The 25,784-nt window shown below is 36.2% G+C and overlaps 1 protein-coding gene across 5 annotated transcripts in view; it reads right to left on the bottom strand.

Moving 5' to 3' along the window:
* ATP11A (ATPase phospholipid transporting 11A) overlaps positions 1–25,784 on the bottom strand; it is a 124,471-nt gene that overhangs the window by 11,106 nt on the left and 87,581 nt on the right. For all 5 annotated transcript variants that reach the window (XM_061996859.1, XM_061996868.1, XM_061996875.1 and 2 more), the window contains 16 exons: positions 23,162–23,335; positions 21,720–21,883; positions 21,368–21,439; positions 19,825–19,898; positions 18,960–19,063; positions 17,057–17,238; positions 16,172–16,423; positions 12,999–13,173; positions 11,679–11,781; positions 11,300–11,445; positions 10,305–10,364; positions 8,563–8,690; positions 6,802–6,937; positions 2,499–2,564; positions 2,081–2,184; positions 165–330 (listed from right to left, as the gene is read on the bottom strand). In XM_061996859.1, the coding sequence (XP_061852843.1) occupies positions 165–330; positions 2,081–2,184; positions 2,499–2,564; positions 6,802–6,937; positions 8,563–8,690; positions 10,305–10,364; positions 11,300–11,445; positions 11,679–11,781; positions 12,999–13,173; positions 16,172–16,423; positions 17,057–17,238; positions 18,960–19,063; positions 19,825–19,898; positions 21,368–21,439; positions 21,720–21,883; positions 23,162–23,335 (2,106 nt within the window). The remainder of the gene's footprint in view (positions 1–164; positions 331–2,080; positions 2,185–2,498; positions 2,565–6,801; positions 6,938–8,562; positions 8,691–10,304; positions 10,365–11,299; positions 11,446–11,678; positions 11,782–12,998; positions 13,174–16,171; positions 16,424–17,056; positions 17,239–18,959; positions 19,064–19,824; positions 19,899–21,367; positions 21,440–21,719; positions 21,884–23,161; positions 23,336–25,784) is intronic.

The following is a 25,784-nucleotide window of genomic DNA, read 5'->3' as shown; positions in this document are numbered from 1 at the left end:
TAGGCAGCTTCTTTCACTGTAGTGCTCATAAGTGGCTGGTACACAATCCCTGATAACACACCACAGACGGGAAACCTCTGTTCTGATCTTGTCTCTAACCTTGAAAGATGTCTACTTGTTAGAGACTTGTGATACAAAAAACTAACAATGAAATTTTTTTTTACCTGGATTCTTTCTGTTGCTGTAGGCCACAACTGTCTGCATAAGACCTTCTTGAGAACATCTGGAAGAAGGCTGACAGTTATGAGCAGAATTATACCCAGCCACGCAGGACCACTAGACAGCATTTGCATGAAAACATAATACATCCTCTGATAATTGAGAAAAGGCCTAGGAGGAAAAAGGTTAAACAGATATTACACTTCAATACACAAAAAATTGGCAATATTTCATATAAAAAATATGACACTGATGAAATATTACATGTTTAACTTCCTAGTTTGTGTGAGTTCATCTAAAAGAAGATCTAAACATTCACTGACTAGGGAGAACTCCCATACTCTTGTCTTCCATTCTGTCCTGCCTTCCCAAGCTGCCTCCTCCTTTCAAAGACAACTGTTACATTCTTATCCTGTTTATGCTCTTGCATCTACTCCTTATCTTGCCACATATTTTCCACCTTTCTCCCCAGTGTCCCATCCATCACTTGCCTCCACTTTCCCAATATACTGTCATTTGTATGTATTCTCAAAGTACATACATACAAAGTACATACAAAGCTCATTGAGTACATCTTTCTTCCTACCTCACAAGCTCCCCAGAGCTTCTCTGATGGTTTCTCTAACCTACTCACCACGTTTTTATCTGCACCTACTTTCACTGCTTTTGCTTTCATGATTCCCTGTATCTCCATGAAAGGTGTGGGGTTATTAAAATGCCATCACTGTATGGCAATGGAAATCAGAGACAGTGTTTACTGAGAGCAAAGATTAACGGGCAGTTTGTAGCCACACTGCAGTGTAAGTCCCACCCTACCAGGAGGACAGTTTCTATCAAATTTTGTAAACTAGCAGGAAGTCTTTGCAATCTGTAATGCTAATCAAGTTAAAATACATTGCTGTGTGTAAATAGTCACATCTTTAACATGAACTAAGGCTATGTGGAAAACAGTTTTCATTCTCATGCTTAAGAAACTCAGATATAACCTTCTTGGGAAAATAAAAAAGAGGCTACTGTATAGCCAATACTATTTGGGTAGTTACTCATTTGCAAAGGACATACTAAAATACAAATCCTTACTCTAAACTAAACAGCACCTTAAGCATCATGCAGCAGTTAGCCTCTGCTTTCTCTCTGGTCCCCCAAAATGTTTACTTATGAATAAAACTTAAGACTCCAACAAAGGAGGTTAGAAAAGATAACCTTGTAACTGCGAACCCCACAGGTGAGAAATGCAAATTTAAGTCCCTGATGGCAATCAGGTATAGTAAGAACTTAATTTGTTTCAACCTGATCTCTTTCTCAAAAATTTCAGTTTCAAGCACACACATTGTACATTGACTATGTACAAGAGTTACACTAATTCTTAAAAAGCTTCTTGTCAACAGCAAAACAAGTAGGTGCTCAGACATCTATGGTAAATCTACTTTGCTAAATAAGGGGGCAGATAATGAGTTCAAGCACAAGGTCATCCACCTCAATTTGAGTTCCACTCCCTAGCTCTAGGCCAGACTGCTACAGTCAGTTCCCTCTAGGACAAGGTGAGCAGATAGGTGGCTAGCCCCAAGCTGCATAGACGTGACTTACTCTGTGACATTTTGCCTCAGTCAGCCTGCCTATTTGAACCAACCCTTGGACTGTTTATAACTGATACTACTGAGACAACCCCAGTGGTAGCCTGAGATCTGATACTCTCTTCATACCATTCTCTAAGAATATTTTAGCAGCTATTCAGTGAAAAAAGAGCTCAGCATTCTGTAATTACCATTACTGATGTGTTTAAAATATGACTACTATTGGGAGTTCTGCAATATATAAAAGTTAAACTATTTCTGTTTGGAACAAAAAAAAGAAATATGGAACTTTGTAGCAACTGTTTCAGAAATAACATCTGTGATTCAATTGATATTAGGGTTCATACCAAATAATTCCTCCCCAGAGTAGAGAAAAGATAATGTAGAATACCAGTGATCCCCAGATCATGAAGTGGTTTACCCATGTCCAATAGTGTGTATCTAGTGCAAGCTAAAAACAAACAAAAAACAAACAAAAGATTATATGATGTTGACACTATCTAGCAGCGACAGATTACTTAGCAAGAGATGAAATAAAATGACATCCTTTGAAAAAGGGGAAGGATTCTACAAAGAATCATCTAAAAATGCTTTTCAATTTTGAGCACAGTTAAGAAGGCAGAGATGGCAAAATCTGTATTTAAAGTAATTTAAACTAATACAATGATTGATGTATGGTCATAAAGAAAAACCAATATAGGTAACAATTAGAAAACAAGTCCTAAAAAAGGTTCAATTAATAATATATAATATAGCATACCTTACCTTCAAAGTAACTGTGAATACAAGCACAGTGAACACCAGTGTTCCAAAGGTCCAGTTTCCAAACATCTATAAAAAATGGTCCAAAGCAGTTATAGGTAACATTGTCCACTACTTTTTGAATTATCTAGAATAAAACTCTTAAAGCTGTGTATTGCTTTGTATCATGAACTGACAAGCAAGAACACTGAATTCTTATATGATTGATCCAGTGCAAATTAGTTTGGTTTCTCACCTTGGTACACACCTCATATTTCAAATAGACAGGAAAAAAACAGAACCAATGCACTCGACCTAAAGATCCCAGGTATGTTTCTTAATAAAATGAAGTGTAATACACTTAACAAATCACTGAGATTTACAAATGAACTACAGTAATTTCATTAATCTTCTTGAATACCATCTTTTCTCTATCTCCCTCCTCCTGTCTTTGGTGTTCCATGATTTCTTGGAGGTTCAACAGCACATTATACAGATGAGTAACAGTATAAGAAAGAAGGTGATAATCATCAAAGCCAGGTAAACTACATAAATGTACTCCAGGCACCAGTACAGGCTGAGGATTGATCTGCTGGCAAGTAGCTCTGCAGAGAGAGACCTGGGAGTCCTGGTTGACAATAAACTAAATATGAGCCAGCAATGTGCCCTCATGGCCAAAAAGGTCAATGGTATTCTGAGATGCATCAAGAAGAGTGTGGCCAGCAGGTCAAGGGAGGTTCTCCTTCCCGTCTACTCTGCCCTGGTAAGGCCTCATCTGGAGTCCTGTGTCCAGTTCTGGGCTCCTCAGCTCACGAGTAACAGAGAAGTTCTGGAGAGAGTCCAGTGCAGGGCCACCAAGATTGTCAGGGGACTGGAACATCTTCCTTATGAGAAAGGAACTGGGGCCATTCAGCTTGGTGAAGGAGGAGACTGAGGGGAGATTTCATTAATACTTATAAGTATTTGACAGGTGTATGTCAAGAGGATGGGGCAACACGTTTTTTCTGTAGTGTCCAGTGATAGGACACGGGTAATAGACAGAAACTGAAGTAAAGTTCCACTTAAACATGAGGAAAAATTTCTTTCCTGTTCAGGGGAGGGAGCCCTGGCACAGGCTGCCCAGGGAGGGTGTGGAGTCTCCTTCTCTGGAGGTTTTCAAAATACACCTGGACATTCCTGAGTGACCTGATCTGAGTGAACCTGCTTGAGCAGGGGAGTTGGACTAGATGAGCTTTAGAGGTCCCTTCCAACCCCTACCATTCTATGCTTCTATGATTTTGAAATTATTCAATGTGTGACCAGGTGTACAGAACATTAGATCAACTATAGAAAACCTTCAGCATTTTGACCTTTACTTTGACATGTAATATAATAGTTTCATAAGGTCATGCCATCATTACAACATTTTGTGCGTCCTAAAAAAAACCAGTGCAGTTAAAACTGGACAGGAAACTTCAAATTACTATATTTTATTATATGGGTAAATTAAGATGACATTTACAAACTGCAATCATTCTTCTCACCTTCCTTACATAGTTGATCTCTGACTCTACGTTTTTACACCACCAACCACATCATATTGAAAGTGCAACAGCATACATAAAGCAATATCACAAATTAACAACCATTAATAAGAGAGAAATCTTCGGCATCTTAGCTTTGTTTACCAGGAAATGATTGAGGTAGGCATTTATGAAATAAATCTCACAAATGAAAAGTAAAATTTTCTATTCTAATGACATCACTCTATAGCACATAGTCTGAAACAGATTTCTAAATAATGAGAAAGATCCTGGGGAGATGATGTTTGGAAACAAACTTAATGGTATGTAAATTTTAGCCTGGCACAGGCATCAATCTAAGTGAAAGACACTGACTTTCTTCTGTTTTTACTAGTTTTGCAGCAATGGTGATTAGCTCATTTCTGGAGGGAAAAAAGAATTCAAAACTTTTACTTCAGTACAAATTTTAACAATTTGGAACCGAACTTGAACAATCTTACACCACAGTATCATAGAACGGTTTAGACTGAAAGGGACCTTGAAGACCATCTAGTTTCAACCCCTCTGCCATGGGCAGGGACATTTTCCACTAGTCCAGGTTGCTTAATGCTCCATCCAGTCTGGCTATGAGCACTGCCATGGATGGGGCATGCACAGCTGCTCTAGGAAACCTATTCTAGTGCCTCATCACCCTCACAACAGAGAACTTCCTTACATCTCATTTAAATCTCCACTCTTTCAGTATGAAGCCATTAACTTTTTCTTGTAAGAAAAAACTATTTCACTGTTCAGGTGAGGGAACCCTGGCACAGGCTGTCCAGAGGGGTTGTGGAGTCTCCTTCCTTGGAGGTCAAGACTCACCTGGATGTGTTGCTATGCGACCTGATCTAGGTGAACCTGCTTCTGCAGGGGGAGTTGGACTAGATGATCTCTAAAGGTCCCTTCCAACCCTTACTGTTCTATGATTCTATGATAACCCTTGTCTTATCACTCCATGCCCTTTTAAAGCCCCTCTTCAGCTTTCCTGTATGTACTAGAGGGCTGCTATAAGTTTCCTATTATTCATGGTATTAGTTTTACCTGTAGGTCTTTTATCTCCTTTCATGTTTTCTACCCTTTCGCTGTTCTATCATAGTATATTGTTGCAGTAAACTTTTCAAATCTTCAAATTTAAATACATGGAAATAATCATTGCCACCAACTAGCATTCATGTATGTATGAACTCACCTATGTATCTCTGAGTGTTCCTGAACACTAACACTTTAAAGCCTTTAAATCTAAGAACTGCAACTCAGTAACTCTAAATTTTATACCTACACACAAGTAAGCATGCTGAATAACGATGAATTTTCTAACCCACTCTGACACTCGAGTCAGAATGTCTCATCTAACAACACATTTTGTCATCAAATATAAACATAAGTATCTAGTTGTAGACATAAACATACAGAATTTGGAAATTTTGCACTAGTTTGGCTTTAGAACTTTATCAAGAAGAATTTGATTGAATGTCCACAACAGAGGTAGACTAAAATTTCAAAAAGGAACCCAGTCAGAATATTTGCAATACAAGCTGTTTACAAAATGTGTACAGGTATGAGAAGGTAAGTTTTCAGAACTATAAATACAAGCTAATGGAGAATTTTTAACATCTAACAGAGTGTATATTGGTACTAGAAAAAGAAGTACAGCAGTGTACATTTATGTTAATAGTAAATCATCCTGTCCTTGGAAAAACTCTAACAGTTGTTCTCTCATATACTAGAAGTTCATTTTCCTGACAGTTGTCATGAAGATGGCGTTTAGTGATATTTGAATGTTACATTTCTAGCAAACATGTATGTTACATATAGGCAACAAAATTTTACAGTTTATTTTCTCTTTCATTTGACGGTGTTTTCTAAAGCCACAAGCCACTTATAGCATAAACTGTAATAAATTTTCTACAGCAGAGAGAGTCAGCAACAAAATATAAGTTACAGAAAAGCACAAAACAAAATAACAAAATGCAGGGAAGCAAAAAGCCTACTTATTTTTTTAAGTTAATGGCTCTTTATCACACCTCTGTATACTCTATATAAAGTTCTTTGCATTTTAAGTACTTACAAAAGAGCAATAAAAACCATTTCTATCTCTAGGTTTAAGTGGCATTTTTAAATAATTACAGGAAATATTTAACTGCTCTTTAATGGTTTAATTAAAGAACAGAAGAAGATGAAATGGATATCATGACAAATCCACAATAGTCTTACCATGTGAGTGCTGGTTGTCATTAGCTGAGGATAGGAAGAGAAGCAAGTAGCAAAAAGAAAAAAAAAAGCACACAAATAAAACAGACCAAAATATCAATGGGTAAAACAAATAAAATGCAAAAGTTGTTAAAATTTGCATTCATGTGACTGCAAAGCAAGTAGAGGTAGATTATTTTAAGCTGCCATGTCTAAAACACTTCAAATATTTAAAAGCCTGTTATATTTAAGATCTTATGATCATTCATAACTGCCCTACCAAGACTCTCTTGATATGTTAATCAGATATGAAGCAGCTGTATATTAAGCATGAAACAGAAAAGTTAATATGTAAATTCTGAAAGAATATGATACATATTTCTCCTAAGTTGCATCTAGTCCTATGCCTCTGTTTACTGATACACAGAATTCCTATTGCACAGTTCAGACTTTGCGAAACAGATAACCCATCTATCTCATGATAACTCACAAGAGTTATCCTCTGTGCTGGAAATCTTGAAAATGAAACTGTGCTTATAGCACAATCAACAAGAAAGAAAATTACCTTTGAATGACTGATAAAATCCAACACTAACCTGTCCGTTGCTGGTCACAATTGTGTTTTCAAACAAGAAATAGGCACCAAAGAAAAATACCACAGCATCAAACACTCCTAGGAATGTCCAATAAATAAATGCACGCCAGCGCAGCAAAGCATTCTTGGCAATATCTCTGTGTAAAACAAGATATATGCATTCATTATCAGCATGTTCAAGAAGCTTAAACAAATGCTATCACTCATACTGTTTTTTGACAGAAAATCAATTAAGAGATTGCCTGAAAAACCACTGCGTTTCCACGTGACAGCTGTCTACCACTTCACATCTAAATCCTTCCTGAACATCTCCTCTATATTTTTTCTCGTTACTGAAACCATTTAACTGCTGCCTGTAATTCTGCTTATTTCAACTACATGGTAAATTCTCCCGTGTCACACTCATTTACTTTTCCATCTTTTCACAGACAGTATCTATATTTTTTTCCTTTGCTATTTGCTGTGTGTGCTATGATCCACCGTAGATTTTACATGAAAACACTAGAGGTCTCTGGAGACTTTGCTTTATTTCCCCGGAGGTACTTGTATACAGAACATTGTAACAAAACAAACTATTCATTTTATGTGTGACATTGAAAACAAAGATTTTGCAGTTGAGTTAAAAGTTTCACATCAAATTGGATTTCTTGAATATTTACCCACAAAAAAAACCACTGATTGCTCAAAATCAGAACTTTTCACTAGCACCTATTTTCTTACCACAGAAAAAATTAAGTATTACAACTTTAGGTTGCCCACAGAATGAGTATATATCAACTTGGCATATATCCTAAAAGACAGAGTAAATCAGAACACAGTTTAATGAAAAAACGAATCACAGAAACATTTAATACAAACAATACTTTCGCTATGTGTGCTTTCAAAATTGATGACCACATGAAGTCCTTTCTCCCTGCAGATTACCAATATAGAGTGTAAATCTGGCTCAGAACAACTGCACTGCTGCCCAAAGCAGCTCAGCAATACTATGTTACATATCAAAATGCAAATGTTTTTGACCAAATAACTTCTGTTAGCTTTCAGAAAAACAGTGAGAATGTTGGGTTTTTAACAGTCATATCCTGTACTCCTCTTTGATTTCATGGGTGCACTGATTAACCTTTGGGCATCTGATATTATCAAAAAGTGTTTTTCCTTTGATCATCTACTGTTACCACTGTCTAAAACATACTGGTTTGAGAGCTACAAGGATCAAAACTGGGCACTGTTCCTAATTTATATCGCCACATGCAGTTAATTGGCAAGAACTGTATTTTGAATGGCTAAGAATCTAAACTAGTCACAATTTCAATGTACAGAAGTGAGTCAACAATACGCAGAGGACAGTGTTGGAAACCACACAATGATGTATTCATCAGGGGATACAACACTCTTCCACTCAGTCCTCTTTCTCACAGAATAAAACATGTATATAGAAGAATCAGTATGTTCTGCCTTTTTAAAATACAAAGAACAGTAAAATAAATCTTATTTTGACTTGCAGAACAGTAATGTTTAGTTTACTGTCACCCATTAATGCAGCAAATGAATGGTGTGGATTGCAGAATGTAAGTATATGTGAAAAACACATGTGTATCTGCTGTAGTTTATAGACTGTGTATGTGGTCTTCAGCCTTTCTGTTGAAGCGTATCTGATGTTCTCCTGCAACCTTGTATAGAAATCCCAAGGACTTTTGTTATAACAGAGATAAGATTCCACAACTGAACAGCCAAACTTTGGGTTATAATGTATTAATTTTACCTGTACAGGGAAGGTTCTCTCTTCAGTGTGTCTGCACTGACATGTTGTTCCATTAGACCATACAAGAGGATAGGAAGGGAAGTGAAGCTGATATTGTACAGTGTTAGATACGCAGTATCGTATAAAGTCTGTAGGTGCAAAAGAACAAAATCAGCTAGTTGTAATTTTTGAAAACAATCCACTGCATGGCACTTACCTAAAATGAATGAGTAAATTTCTTCAGAAAAAAAACAAAAGTATATACCTTCACAATGGAGGCAAATAAACCTGAACAGCTGCTTACTGATATAAGACACAGCTCTGTGCTTATACCCTGGTTATCTGAAAGGCAAAAGGCCAATTGAAAAATCAATTTAAGAGTCTGGTCCACAGACCAGCTGCTCCCATTGTTTTAACTGTAAGATCAGCTCTAAGCTACCCAAACTCAACAAAAGTAGACTCCTGTAGTGGCAGAAACTTCTCTCTGGCATCCACCATCCTACACATCCACCCCTCTTCCCTCTTTTATCTCCTCTATGTCTACATAACATGGATGAATACTCCAGAGGTTCTTCAGCTCTGACTTAATGGGCTGTACAAAGGAACACCTCAACATATTTTTCTTCTGCTGAATTACTTTTCCATGTATGTATCATCATTGTAAATATCCCTCAAATTTACCACATCACAGAATCACAGAAAGGTTGGAAGAGATCTTGACATCACCCCATAAAAAGAGTTGTTTGGTTTCCCAAAACCTATTTGGTGATCATTTATGCTGTAAAATTGCTGTTAAAACTCCTTCTTTACTCAAAATGATATCTAGCTCTTAAAAGAACAGGAAATGAAACTAAATTTTCATCAACACATGCTTTCATATCTAAATCCCAATGATGCTTGATGAAAACCTACACAGTTTTCAGTCATTTGAAATTAAAACCACAAGAGACAAAAAAATAATTGTAATTTTTACTCCTTCTGGACTTTTCTTTTGTGACATTCCACAAATTCAAAGCAACAGTGCTACTTTCTCCCAATTAAATCCTCCTCTTGTCTAATTTAATCCTACAAAATGAATCTTCTTTTTGCCCAACTTTGATCACTCAATTCCTTTGTGGGTTTTTTTGATTCTTTATTCAAAAGAAATGACGTGGGTTTTTCTGCACAAACTAGACGACAGCAAGGGGGAATAGTAAATAAACAAAAATTTAGAAAGACAAATACTAGATCCTCTCCAGAACAATGGTGCTTTTACAGTGAACAGCAGTTCTCTTTTGCTCTATCTTTCCATGTTTATTTTTCTTTTGAACTAACTGAATGCTTCTATTTGACTGAAGTTTGCACATCATACTAGTACATGCCAGAGAAGATTGATTTAGTCTTCCATTTTCATTCTGAATTTTAAAATTGAACAACCAGTTCAATTCCTTATCTTTCAGGATTGTCTCTATGTACAATAAGCTGAAACCTAACAGACTCTACATTTCTCACAGACAGTTCACATTCCATTACCAATTCCAAATTTTGGTTTCTGTGTTGACTTTAAAAATAACATTGCTTTTAAGATAATTCATAACATTCATTTCCGTAACTTCACTGCAATTGCCCTTGAAAACCATATGAAACAAAAGTGATGCTGCTCTTTTTACAAGCTGTAAACTAACCTAGACATTCTCTTAGCTGAAGCACAGTGTTAAGGGATCCATTTTCTAAAAAAGTGCCAAAGAAAAAATGTCAGTGAGGGAAAAAGAAAACCAACTAACCTGTTGTGAAAACCCACAGAAGAACTGATATAAAAACTGAGGAAAAATGAAGCAGACATTCTGAAAGACAAAGCAACACAGTCATCAAAGTGAAATATAAGCACTAATTTACATGCTGTACGATATCACAGTTTTATAACACTAGTAATAGCAAACACTGCAGGAATAGTACAAAGAGTCGTATACATTAAACATCAACACTCTCAGATTAACAGTACTACTGTTTAAGAAAAATACTTAAACTGTTTTGAAAATTAACTTAAAGCTACAGTTTCAAAATTCAAGGGCAATGGACTTGGTGATCAAGGAGCACAGCTCAGTTAAGACAAGGCAAGTAAGGCACAATCCACAGTAGGCACAACCTGTGGTAGGCAAGCATGGATACTCTGGTTAGCAAAGTAATAAGATGTTTCTAGCCGTGACTCCAAAATTCATCCGTGTCTAACTGAACATACAGTTAAATAAATGAATTATCTTCTGAAAGTTCCTCTGTATAATCTTTTACTGCTTAATGAAAGAACTTTGGTTGGATCCCATCATTTATATATAAGTGTCTAAACAGTGGGATGCAAATTATCAACTTCCTCCAATGTCGCTATCCCAATGAATTTATAGACACCAATGTAAATTAAGTTATGCTAAGTTCTTAAATACTACTTTGACCTTGACTTAAAAGGCCACAGGAGGCAGAATGTAGAGGGAACTGAAAGCAGAATCATCTGTGTCTGAATTTGTAAGAGATGAAAAAAAAAAGGAAAAAGCAAATTTTACTTTTAAACACACCATAGATTACAGAATACATCTATATAAAAGCTATTTTAGTTCATGGTCTGGATAAAAACCATAATCTCATTTCAGCTTTCCATCTGGCACTCAACAAAATCTCTTTATGGAATTATTGCTCTTTTGTAACATTGACTGCATGAACTGTATACAGTCAGACATTATCATGTAAGTTCTTGAGATTTATGTAATTAGAATAAGCATTATCCTACCTTATAAAAGAAGTATTGCACAAGTTCAGATATCCTAACATAATAAAAATGCCCATGAACAAGCAACATTTTTTTCAAATGTTTAAATTTAGGTATTGCATAGTCACTGTTTCTCGCTGCTTGACGACCTTCTTTACCAATGATTCCTTAAAGAAAAAAACAATAAAAGCTCTGTAATAACTGAAAAACTATTTCAAAGACAATTATTTGAAGAGTAATGCTATGACAATGATTTAATAAGAGATCATCACTGCAATTCCTAAAATTCCTGAGGTAAACTCACTAAAAGCTGACTATAAAACGCATGACCAGATTCTTTTGAGACTGCCTATTTTTAAGTAATAAATGTTTTGGATAGCATTCCAAAAAGCATACTCACCTATACCAACGTGTGCTTCTAGAATCATACTGACATCATTTGCTCCATCACCAATTGCTAATGTGATAGGATGCTCCTTTGATAATTTTATCAATTTTACAATCTGGAAAAAAAGTTGCATTAAAAATTCTTCTCTGTTATGGTTTGCTTACTCTGCATGAGTGTACAATTAATTAAAAATGATCAACACAGTTACATAAGAAACTGAGAAGGGACTCAAACCCAATATTACCCAATGCAACTAGTATGTATAAAGATCATAGTAGTTTCTTCATATTATAATCATTTGCTCCAAAAATAAAATGCCATTTTTCAAATGCTAAACTAGTTTGAGAGGAGTAGACAGGAGGAAGGAAAACAGAAGAAAGTAAGACGTTGCTGAGATTGTTTAATGCTGTGTGAGTGTATTAATAAATGAAAAAGGTTCCAGAGACAGAGCACATAATTGCAAGGAAGCCCTGAAAATACAGCCGGAAAGGTTCTGCTTTCCCAACTGTGCTGAGTATTTTTCTTACTATTTAAGATAACAGGACTCTGTATATACCTTAATATTGTTGACATAGAAACTACACAAAAATTTTCCTTCAAATTTCTCCATTATAAATGACCATTTATGCAAACTGGGTACTGAGTCAACTGCAACTAAAAACCTACAAATTTCCAGACTGTTTAACGAGTGCTGGCTAAACACATTACTAAATTAAATAAGGGCTATATATACTGTACCTAACCACTGAGAAAAAAAAAGAAAGAAGTGTAAATTCCAATGTCTGCATCCTTTAAAAGTTCTTTAGCTATATAGGGATGTTTAAGTAATGAAGGGATATGATTTTACTTGACACAAACTAGTACATGACAGTCAGGTAGTATTTAAAAATGATAATGCATGCATTTTTCTGTCTGGATTCTTCTTTTTTGGCTTCCTACTGATGTTAAAAATAAAGAAGAAACATCACTCTAACAAATAATCCAGGTTCTTGTAGTACCAACAGACAGTGGAGTATTCAAACCTTGTTAGGTTAAAAAGTAAGCAATTAGTTCTGTTCATTAAGTACATTCATTCCTCAGCACATACCAACCTTAGAATTTGCACATCGTGTACATATATCAAATTCAGGTGCACAGCTGGTGTCATTTTAGCATAGCATTATCTAAACTATTTCACAGTAGAAATTTCACCCTCTGCCCTTTTTTATTTATTTTCCATTTTAGAAGATACAAGTGATTGATAACATTCTAAGTTATGGTAAACCATATAGAATGTTAACTTCCAGTATTTACAGATGTGCACAGCTAACAATTGTGAAATGAAATACAAACCTGTGCTTTTTGCAGAGGTGCCATTCGACAGCATAACACTGCACTGCAATTCCTGCAAATTTCAAGAAAGAGTTCTCTGTAGTTACCAGAGCTCCCATCTTGTCTTGGTTTCATTATTAATGATAATGCTGCCCCATCAATAATTAAACCATAATCTTGCATATCGGTTGAGAGTCTGTTCAGGGATAAAATATAAAGAAAGAGTCACTATAATAGACATTTTAAATTTGGCAATAGTTCTTTTTTTGAAAATTAATGAAAAAGTGATGAGTATGGAATACTGCAAAATTAATACATTCCTAGAGGAAATTCCCCCTATAGGACTGCAATTTATGACATTTTAAAACTCTAGATTGTGTTGAAAATACTTGGTGTTTCATCAGTTCAAAGACAGAAATCTGATACCTCAGTGACTTCACCAGTGAGTATGAGTGTATAATTAATGACCTTTCAGTTTGGTTTGAAAGAGGTCCAAGAACTGCAGTGAGGTAAACTGAGATGCTTTTGTGGCACATTCCATAATTTAGAGGAAAAAGTTAAAGGGAAAGGTCTTTCGTATTCCGAAATCTACTTTGATAAGGAAAACAATCCTTTTTTTCCCCCAGAGGTCTGCATTTAAGAAATTAAATTATGATTTGAAGGAAATAGCTAAAGGAGACTTGTTGTCCGGGAAAGATAAGGCCACTGTACACATTTATAGTATGGATGCCTTTACTTAGTGTGGTGGCTAAGTTTCATACAGGTATACCTGCAATTATAGTATAGAAGTATAATAATGATGTTACATATAATATCATTATGTATATTAATCTATTTCTGGCGTACCTGTAATAATTTGGATATTGCTAGAAGTGTAACCGTGGTTGCACAAAGCACAGTTTACAACAGTAACATCAACTGAATAATTAGGGAAGACAGTTCACACTATAAGAGATGTTCTCTGTGGCATCCAAACTAGTTATCTCAGAGCACTTTTCAATTTGCCTGCGCTGCTCAGCAGTCTCAGGTTCCAGTTCAGCAGTGAGCCTCATATAAACAGACACTGAGGTTTGTACTCTAGTGCCAGTGCTCCAAGGTTATACTACTGTACAATGGTTTGCAACAGACATGGTTTCACCAAGACCAATGTTTGTAAGGAAAACATCAAATTTATTAATATTAATGCAGTTTAAGCATCTCCTTCTTCACTACTAGAACACAAGCTGTTTTTGAAAAATAACATGAAGTACTGTACACTGTATGTAATAGCAGTTCGCAGATATTTTCAGCACTTTGTTACCAAGGGCACAAATAGAGCACATTGTTTATATATAATGCTATTTACAAAAAATGTATTATCCCGAAGCTCAGGCAATGTACTGGAATGTTTGACATATTATAGTGAAACATTTTCAGCCTCAATTTGAACATCCAGGCAGAATTTTATTATTACTATCTTGGCACGTTCTCCAACTTTGGAGCCAAAGACAGAAAATTCTGATTTGTCTTAACATCTAGAAAATCAGCATTGCATGAAAAGTAAAACAAACATGTTTAAACATACCTTCTAAGATCTGTGGTACTTAAGCTAAATGTGTACATAGATAAAAATGACTTTTTTAACAGGATATACAGATGTTCTTGATTAGACCAATGGGGTTCAAAATTTAAGAAGATCTAAGAAAAATGATCTAGTCCAGATTTCCAAGCTGTAAAGTAAACAGTTGTAGAAATTGTCTGCTAAAATAACATCACAAATGCTTGTTACCCTGTTATTTACTACAGACTTCTTAGAAATGCATATTAAATGTACTTGCTGATGGTTCCATATTAAAAAGTGAAAAAAAAAATCAAATAAGCATTGTCATGTCCAACAGAGCAGTAATTTCTTTTCTTGAAATCTTAGGATGATAGGAATGTCAAATTCCTAGGTTTTCACAGCAGGAAAAAAGAGCAAGTAATGTGTACTAGCTATGAAACTTCAAACAAGTCACCTAATTTACTACTTTTATGAGGCATAATTTGCATTATATCTGTTCTTTGCTCTTCAATGCCATGTAATGCTTCACTTTCGTATTATTCGAAACACACAGAAGTCACAGAATCACAGAGTGGTAGGGGTTGGAAGGGTCCTTTAGAGATCATCTAGTCCAACCCCCCTGCTAAAGCAGGTCCACCTAGATCAATTATTTCTTCACAATTTTGGGCACTTTTAAGTATTTTGATGCATACCGGAAGATTTGGTACTACATTGTTGCCTGTGACCTGTCTGTAAATGTTTTCTATCTTTTCTTGAGTAAGCAATGTGGCCTCATGGCCAAGAAGGCCAAAGGCATTTTGGCATGCATCAAGAAGAGTGCGTCCAGCAGGCCGAGAAATGTTCTCCCTCCTCTCTACTCTGCCCTGGTGAGGCCTCATCTGGCGTCCTGTGTCCAGTTCTGGGCTCCTCAGCTCAAGAGGGACAGGGAAGTGCTGGAGAGAGTCCAGCACAGGGCCGCCAAGATGATCAGGGGACTGGAGCATCTTCCTGAGAAGGAAAGGCTGCAGGAACTGGGGCTGTTTAGTCTAGAGAAGATGTATTTACAAACATCAGGTGAGGGAGCCCTGGCACAGGCTGCCCAGGGAGAGTGTGGAGTCTCCTTCCTTGGAGGTTTTCAAGACCTGCTTGGACATGTTCCTATGCGACCTCATCTAGGTGAACCTGCTTCTGCAATGAGGTTGGACTAGATGATCTCTAAAGGTCCCTTCCAACCCTACCATTCTATGATTCTAAGAGACCATATATTGTTGCTCTATGTGGTCTTGGTCTTAATCAAGAAACTCACACTCCATGCTAACTCCAATGAAAGGAATACATCATATATGCTTCCTTTTTAAAACTCAGAATTTCTTTTGCTTTACAATTGTTTTTTCCAATAACGTTTTTGCAGTGAAAGAATAAATAATTATAATGTTAGTGTGATTTTTCTTCTAACACTTACAGCAGTACTACAAAAGTGACAAAGAAAGAACCATGAGTATGAAAATTTCAACTTATATGTAACCAGTTTGTACTCAATTGCCATACAGGAAAGCGCACTTCAACAACAGAAACTGGAGCATAGTATGTTTTTGCTCTTAAGTTATCTATCAATCACTTTATTGCTTATGAAATGCATAGAAGCCCATTCTAGGCTTTCAACTTTTTTCCTTACCCTGAGAAAGTATCCCTGGTTAAGCTGCCACTGTGTCTTAGGACAGTTTTGCTTAGGTCAAAAAGCACATCGTGTAAACTCTGTTCCTCAATTTTCTTTGTAGTTAGCTCAAGTATTTGTGTATTTCTCCGGAAGAGTTTGCAAGCATAGCAAGCAGCTGCAGCAGTCTCCATTTTGTCTCCTGTCAGAACCCAAACTTTAATTCCAGCTTTCTGGAGAGCTTCAATAGTGTCGGCAGCTTTTTCTTGTAGTCTGTGGAAGTCAATTGACAACATATATTGGTAGATTATTTGGAAATAAGAAATTCAGAGTCCTTATCAAAGTTTCCATAACCAAATAAAAAAAAAAATCAATAAAAGTTATCAGATCTAAGAATTTCCCCCAAGTTGTGAATCTAAAAATGTTTAGGGGAGTAGCACATTACAAATAATTCACTTTGAGCACTTTGAAGGTCTCAAAGTTTCACTTATCATTTACAGTCTAAAAGACATGTCATTCCCCAGACAAGCACTTCAATTAAAACAGTGCATCCAGCTAATGATATCAAACATTAAAGTTCCTCTCAGATTTAACATATTTTTAATTTTTTTAAGACCTAAAGATTCCTTCTTCATTTCCTCAATACATATTTTGCAGTTCTATCCTTCAAAGTTCTCCTTCGTTTATTCAATAAGATATTACATGAATTGTATGCAAACTGATTTTTGGACAATTATTGTTACTAGCTTACCAAATTTTCATGTGTAACTTTAGTAAGATGAGGGTATGGAATTGATTCAAAAAAAGAGTTTTTCAAATGAAACTCTAATCCTAAAAAAGATTAACAAAAGTCTTCAACTACTTTGGTAACATCATTAAACATAAGAAACTGAGAAATGTACTAACCGATCTTCAACAGCTGTAGCACCAAGTAAAATAAAATCTCTTTCTATCTTCTCATACACTTCTGCCAATTTCTTTTCCCGGTCTTGGAGGGCCAGCTTGGCATTCTGAAGCAGTTTCTGTGCATTGCTATACTCTTCTGCTGTGAGCTTTTTATACGCTACGCACAATGTTCGCAGCCCCTCCTAAAGAATGTAATCAAAAGAAACAAAATACCTCTTAGAAAATTCTTCTTAGGCTTTTTGCTTGTGTTTATGCTGGAACATTTGAAAAATTGGAATGATTTTACTATTAACCTGAAGAAGTCCTATAACTCACTTTTATAATAAAGTGAGTATAGTGTAGGCTAGTATAGCATAGTAGAGACTAGAACATGGGCCAGCTTGACTCTGTGCTGCCCTGAAAGCAGTCACAACCTGAAGGACAAACTTTAATCCTCCAGAAGAGAACAGCTCAGCAACCTAACTGCCTGTATGAGATGACCAAGGAAAGAAGAATCAAAGTAAAGATTTTCTTCTGTTTACGTATAACTAGGCAAGATAAATCAGAATAAATAACAATAATATAAATAGTATCTCTGCAGAATCTGATTTTGATGTTGTGTTGCAGCAGAGACAGAGATAAAACATCATTAAGCACTGAAAATGAAAATCCAGCTGTATCATTTCAGGTAAGTGAAACCTAATGTCTAGCTGAGGGTGTTTCCAACTAGATCAGACTTTTGGACTGAGTGATGAGCAAGAAAGGGAGTAGTATATAGACTATGAAAGGAAGTTTTGCCACTTGGAATATATTGCCTCTCACAACACCACTTAACTGGCACTTTATCTTCAAAATCTTTAATCCAGTAAGTCTTTAAGTTATTTATTACCAATCCAAGAAGGAGAAATATCAAAAAAGCTCCCTGACTCTCACCACTGATAAGAGCAGGTGGCTGCCTGTACCTTCTTTTAGAAGCTTTTGTATGTTGGAGACAGCCCTATTTTCCCATTATCCAGGATGACAAAAAAGCTATTGGTCTGGATTCTTCTCTTGAGAGACATTGGACAGATATGATATGTAAATACTTCTCTCAGTGTCATTAGCCTCTATCACTTCTAATTACCAGAAAGCTGTCTCCTATACTAAAGCTTAGCAAAGCATTTTGGCAAAGAGTTTCGAAGTTTCCATTCCAAACAAAAGAAGGTAATACTGTAAATATTTTTTTTCAAATACCTGTAATAATACTTTGTTTTGAGTACTGAATACCGGCCAATTTTATCTTATTGGCAGTCATATTCCACTGCAATAGGTTCTGCATATTTTTAGACATGGCAAAATTCACTACTTTACAATTCCAAATACTACCTTTTAGGAAAAAACAAGTTCTGAACTTCTTTTAAAGGTGATCAGGCAGTTCATAGCTTATTTTTAGCAAGCATAACTGCAATGATAATCCTATTTCCATCTAAGAACCGCATTTATTGTTACAATGTCCCCTAATAGATTTTGTCTTTAAAGAGCTTGTAAAGCAATTGAAGGTAGCAAACAACAATTGCTAAGGACACGGAATAAAAGTAGGGATGAGATTTTTCAGTAAAGTTTTCAGCTTTCTGTCATTCAAAAATTAATTCAAATCACCATACTAAAAAGCTAATTAATGATCTCTGGTATAACATCCAGTTGTGTGTATTTAATGCACTTGTATCTCACCACAACTGCCATCTGAAAGGTGAAATAGAGGACGGATTCAGATAAGGGAGTAAACACAGACTGCCACTCATATAGTCTGTGTGCACTTAAGCATACAATAATCTCAGTGCCTGGGAAGGCAACTCTGTTACCAGAGCAAGCAAGAGATCAGAATATTATTTTCTTTTTTAAAACACAGATTTCACACAAATAGATCAATAAAATGGAATCTTACCACTGCATTCCGTTCAACCCTGGATCGTATTTGGTCAATTTTGCCTTCTTTAACTCTAGGAAATATGGAAGAATCTGCTCCCTTACAAAACAGAAATATATCACCTAAAAGAAACAGCATATGGAATTCAAAATGGCCAAGTATATCTCCAAAAAACCATCCAAGTGACAAAGTCTAGAAAAATGCTTAACTCTTAGATAAACCTGAAATATCACAGAATCATAGAATGGTAGTGGTTGGAAGGGACCTTTAGAGATCATCTAGTCCAACCTCACTGCAGAAGCAGGTCCACCTAGATCAGGTTGCAGAGGAACATGTCCAGGTGGGTCTTGAAAACCTCCAAGGAAGGAGACTCCACATCCTCCCTGGGCAGCCTGTGCCAGGGCTCCCTCACCTGAACAGTGAAATAGTTTTTTCTTATATTTAAATGGAACTTCTGTGTTCCAGTTTCATACTACTACTCCTTGTCCTATTCCTAGATACAATAGAAAAAAGGGATGTCCTAACCTCCTGACATCCACCATTTAGATTCTTGTAAATATTAATGAGATCCCCCCTCAGCCTCCTCTTCTCCAGACTAAACAGCCCCACTTCCCATAGCCTTTCCTCATATGAAAGATGTTCCAGTCCCCTGATCATCTTGGCCCTGCACTGGACTCTCTCCAGCAGTTCCCTGTCCCTCTTGAGCTGGGGAGTCCAGAACTGGACACAGGACTCCAGATGAGGCCTCACCAGGGAAGAGTAGAGAGGGAGAACCCCCCTCGACCTGCTGGCCACACTCTTCTTGATGCATGCCAAGATGCCATGAAAATATATTCAAGTGAAAGAAAAGCATCTAAGAAGAAACAGAATGTGAGAGCCCTACCTGTTGAAGATTTAACAATTACACTCATTCGCCGTCTCACAGAATCAAAACTCAAAACCTCTAATAATTCAAACCTGAAATAGAAACAGAGTATTTTTTAAAAAACTCTGCTTTTCCAGATTGCTAGTGCTACAACTGTAAAGTTACAAAGTAAAGTTGCAAAGTTACAACTTTGAGAACATCAATTCAAACATGACAACTAATATGGAAACTTATGTTGACTGCCATGACCTTTGGAAGTAGTAGAGAATGAAATGGTAAGTTACAAGTAATAAATGGAGGAGGCCCTCAGCTCCCCATTACTTGAAACAGAATTTGTCTCCATGATGTTTGTAAGTATTCTTGGATACACAGTTGATATCGTTTATTTAAATGGAAGACTAGAAACCTTGCAGTAGAGCACTATACTGCTTATAAAGTAAGTAAACTACCTGTAATACCCAGGCATAGCCTTAGAACTTGTACTTCTATCATTTACTCTTACCTATTTCTTTTTTTCTTAAGAGAACCTTCCTTTTTTCAGCACAAACATAAGCATCCCAGTCATTAACCCCATTCTCTTCAGGATTCATCCCTGTTAATATTTTGCTTATAAAATAGACCTGCTTATTTTAACAAAATCTGTCAGTTCTAAGTGCTTACAACAGCCTGAGATTCAAACCTGTGCAAGGCCACAGTATTTATTTCATTAAGAACTACAACAGAGTCTAACAAGGAGATGGATCATGCCTACGGCTCCTAACCGTGATGCATTTTGGAGTAAATTCCTAATCATTATAGTACTTTCATAAAACACCAAATTACACTGACTCTGGTACTCTGTAGTTGAGCCACCAAAGTCTGAAGTAGCCATTAAGAAAAATCTTCCACGCTCCCTAAAAAGGCAGGAAAATAATAACCATAGTTCTTATATTTGTGTCCAAGAGTCTCTGTCTAGTTAACGGAGTACACGTGAAGACTCAGATATAAAACAACCTTAACTAGCAGACATCTATAGAAGTGTAAGGTAACATTTTTAAAAGTGTGTACATCTCACTAAACAGATGTACGTACTACTTACACATTACTGAAAGTATAACTCATGATGGTCTAAAAGGTTTATTCTACACATTAAAAGAAAATGTTAAAAAAAACAGCATTTGTTTTAAATATTCTTTGAAACTCCTATAAAAAATATTCTATGCATATGAACCTCCTATTTGTGAACAACAAATAGAGTGCATATTTTCTTTTCAGAAAATATTTACCATATAATGAAGGGAAAACACCCACCATTCCCAAAACTATTAAGAAATATTAGATTAGGTCACGATTCCCACACTTTTGTTGTTATATTATGTGTTGCATATACTGCTGAACTAACAGACTAAGTGAAAAACAGTGTCTATTAGAATTAGAAATCTTAGCAGATTATTTATTTTTCTACTAAAATGTACCCTTTCTGAGTTTTCTGAATTAAAAATTTATGTATAGGGAAAGGATGATTTATTAAACTCATCAGTAAGAGCTTCTCAGTCTATTTTGTTGTATTTTAACAACTCACTTTTCTATGTTATTTTCCCGATTTAAGATTTCCATAAAGTTGTCCTTCAGCCTTAGATAGGTGTAACCAAGTCTGTAAAATGAAATACACATCAAGAGAATTAATACAACAAATACAAAATTATCCAGTTTAAGCATATGATTAAGGATTTAAGATCCATCTTCTGAAAAGAAAAAAAACCCACAACCCAAATGGGTTTTAATTTATGAATACGAATAATGACTGTACATTAAGAAAACCACGAGCTCTAGATGACTTGGAGTTTATTACAATTTTTGTGGTGAAAACAATTTTGAACTTCAGTGACTAGACCTCTAGATTAAAAAAGCATAATTCCTAATTACAGACATACCTCTGTATTCCCTCTACTAAAGCTACTTCATCAGGTGATGATGAAATATATATACAAGATCTTCTTGACAGATGGTTTTTCTTCAATCCATCTACGCTGTCATCATCTTTTACTTGAACAGTGTGGCAAAGACAAAGAGCTCGGAAAAATAGTTCCTCTCTCTCCTAAAAAATAAAAGGAATAGTTGCCGTGTGTGATCATTTTCAAGTATTCCCTTGAAAACTTTTCTTTTGGAAGGTCAAGCTGCAGATGTCCAAAAAACTCAGCGAGCATCTTTGGCCTTCTCTGCATGCCTAGGCGTAGCTAAAGGCTTTTTTCTTTACTTTTGCTTAAACTTTAACAACTTGTACAAAACACTAGTCAAGGTACAATTTTAAGAGTCCTCAGTCCAGACAAAGGGACATAGCACAGAGAGCACAAGTGTTAACACATTTTACAGATTTCGGTTTCTTACAAAGCTGTAACACCTCTTGGAGCTATATAAAAGAGTGCAGACATTTTGGCAGCTGGAGACAACAACTTTTCTAAAGCTTCAGATGGTTTGGTAATGACAGCTTCTGACACCTGAAAGATATTTCTATTTTGTAGATACCTGGCTGTGTTCTACCTGCATTTTTATGTATGACTTATTCTTCTGTGCTGTTCAATACAAACTGCTTGTGTCACTGTAATTCCAATGTAAAAATAAAGCATTCACTGGGATCACATTCTGAGGGCCACGGGTGAGAGCCTTTATAAAGCTATTGAATCTCATCAACATATTTTAAGAGGTCTTGTTTTGCCATAGTGAAGGGTATGTCCAAAGAATGATCTGAGACTGTACTGATATACTTAAACATATATTGTCCTCTGGCTACTATTATCCTTCCCATTTACACCCTGCTATCGCTTGACATATGCAGTCGCCTTAACTTTCAGGTAACTTTTCTTTACACAGAAAAAAGTCCACAGCACATTCATGCTGTGTGTAGTGCATTTCAGATGTGGCTATATTAAGCCATGTTTAAAAGTAATTTAATTAAAATTTAATTAAAACCATTCTCTGGCTATATGTCCACTCAGTGATGACTGAGTATGTTTCCACTGAGCACTCATTTTCCCCTTTGAGGAGCTGCCTGACTTGCTTTCCCTATTGTAGCTAATGTTAAAAGGAAACCAACTATATCACATTTCTTTAGCTCTTAACCAGTAAAAGCTCTGTATTTCAGGGGTTTAGTTAATTCATTTTTACAGCTGCAGTAAGTTGGGAAACCTCCTATCACGTCTTCAAATCTTACTCTAAAATAGGAAAGGAAAATGTCTTTGTTGTAATGTATTTCTTGCAGTTAGCTACTTTGATTAGTGAGATTCAACAAGGGAATATTAGAAATACAACATCTATCAGCACAGTTCCATTTTCATGTGTCAGTGTAAAAACTAAGAACCTAGAATCGTGCTCATACCTTTCCACTTGCCCCTGGAGAAGAGTCAATCATATCAATGCCTGTACAATCGTGGAGAATTTGGCCATTGCAGATAACATGTGGTACATAAACATGCCCTTCAATGCAACATTCAACAAATTCCATGTTGTTCTCGGTTAACGTTCCTGTTTTATCTGTGAAGACATACTCAATCTGCAAATGAGCACAAATTAAATACAGCAGGAATATGAACACAAGCTTTCCAATGTCTCTTAACAAAACTGAGATTATTGCTGGGTTACATCCTTCTTTAAAGATCCTTATTCAGGCTCTTTCAGAAAAGGAAGGCAACAATTTCTTTTGTGAGTCACCTCCCACAGAAATGTGGGCCCTGATAAATTTTATCAAAACAGAACATCAGCAAAGCTATCTTTTGCCTCATAACACATACAAACAATTGTTTAATCTACTTTCACTCATATCTCAAGCTCCTTTTTAGTTTCTAATGCCTTTCATGCTGCAAGACAGGTATTTATGGAAACAAAATGCACACAAATTCCATTTCCCAGGGATCATTATTCAATGTATGTGTCTGGCTTTAGACCAATTACTTTGAGAACAGTCCTTAGGGTAGTATCAGAATTCCCCATTACAATGATGTCAGTTTAAATGAGAATTCTGGTTTAACGGTCACATATGGTTATGAACGTGAGCACTGATATTATCCTGGAAACACTCCTTTTGTCTTGATATTGAATTTTTCATTACTTTTATCTTTTATAATGAGCCCCAGCATTTAAGGATAACAACATTTAAAAAAACGAAACAAAACCAAACCTGAACTATAAACCATAACAGCTAGATTAGCACAACCTCAATTTTTATATTGGATAAAGATTGCACATATATTTTTGATAATCTGAAAGCATTATGTAAGGTTAAGAATTGAACACAGGAAGCAGTTTAGTATTCATCAGATCGTTAATCAAACTTTAACATTTGTTTGTGCATTTGATATAACAAAACCACATTTTTGCTCTCAGTCATGAGAGAAATTAATAAATATGTGAATTTTCTTCCTAGATTGACTTTTCTAATGTTAATTAATCTGAAAAGCCAAGTTTCCAAATTTTCCGATGGTTTGTTATCTGTGGACACAATAAATGTATTCAACTTTATTCAAAGTCAATAGGATTTATAAGGATTTCTTTCATCTCAACTCCTATACTCAGTTCCATAACACATTTATACAAGATAAGAAAATGCTATCATGCAAAGGTCTGTTACTTATTCAGTGTGCTGCTTTGGGATCAACACTTGTTGCATGAAAAAAGGAATTAAAGCATGTCTATCACTATGATGGCATTTAATATAACCACAAATACGGATTTTCAGTCAAAGTTTTCATTTGAAGTACAATAAAAAATGAATAAGCAAAATTTGGTACTAATCATGTCAAGTACTGGTGAGGGTCCCATTCTAAGGACAACACTTAAAATTTAGCAGTAGGACATAATTACTCATAACAGAATCACAAAATAATTGAGGTTGAAGGGCACTCAATAGAGTTTATCTGGTCCACCCACCCTGCTCAAGCAGGGCCACCAAAAGCTGGTTGCCCAGGACCATGTCCAGACAGGTTTTAGTTATCTCTAAGGATAAAGACTTCACAGTCTGCCTGGGCATCTCAGTCATTGTGACAGTAAAACAGTGTTTCCTGATGTTCACGTGGACTCTTCCGTTACAGGTTGTGCCTATTGCCTCTGGTCCTATCACTGGGCATCACTCAAAAGAGCCCGGCTCCATCATCTTTGCACCCTCCTTTCAGGTATTTATATACATTAACAAGATCTCCCCTGAACCTTCATTTCTCCAGTCTGTGCTCACATGAGCTGCTTCAGTCCCTTCACCATCTTTGTGGTCCTTCACTGGACTTCCTCCAGTATGCACGTCTCTTGTACTGAGGAGTCCAGAACTGAACACAGTATTCCAAGTGAGGCCTCTCCAGAGCAGAGTAGATGAGAAGGATCACATTCCTCCACCTGCTAGCAGTATTCTAACAAGAATGAGGATACTACTCAACTTCTTTGCTGTAAGGGCACATTGCCAATTCAACTTGTTGTCCAGCAGGATCCCCAGCTTTCTGCCAAGCTGCTTTCCGCCAAGCTGCTTTCCAGCTGGGTGGTCCCAAGAATACACTGTGTCCTCATCACCTATATCATTAATGATCGGAACTGGATCCAATACTAACCCATGGTGTACACTGATAGCTCCCAGCCTTCCACTAAACTTTGCACTGCTGACCCTCTAGACTTGGCCATGAAGTCTGTTGTCCATCCACTTTATTGTCAGCTCATCCAGCCCATAATTTATCAGTTTCTCTACAAGGATCTTACAGACGACAGTGTCAAAACACATTTGAAAACTTATGAAAACATTTTTGATTTACAGAGCTCCTAAATATTTTTCTCCAAAAATATTCAGCATGATCTGTGTCAAGATGATGATTTTCTTAACACAAAATACTAAGCACACAATTTCTTTTGGAAAATGAGCGTGACAGTCAATGATTTTACTGGATTAAGTTCTGTGTCTGGAGATTTGGCGTCAGTCTAGCCAAGCATCCATCTCTAAGGAAGTTAGATGCTTATATAATCTCCCT

Source organism: Colius striatus, chromosome 1 (genome assembly GCF_028858725.1).
Source record: "Colius striatus isolate bColStr4 chromosome 1, bColStr4.1.hap1, whole genome shotgun sequence".
In the NCBI taxonomy this organism is placed as follows: domain Eukaryota; kingdom Metazoa; phylum Chordata; class Aves; order Coliiformes; family Coliidae; genus Colius; species Colius striatus.
Note: the sequence above shows the minus strand (reverse complement) of the source record. Positions and strands in the feature narration are given on the sequence as shown.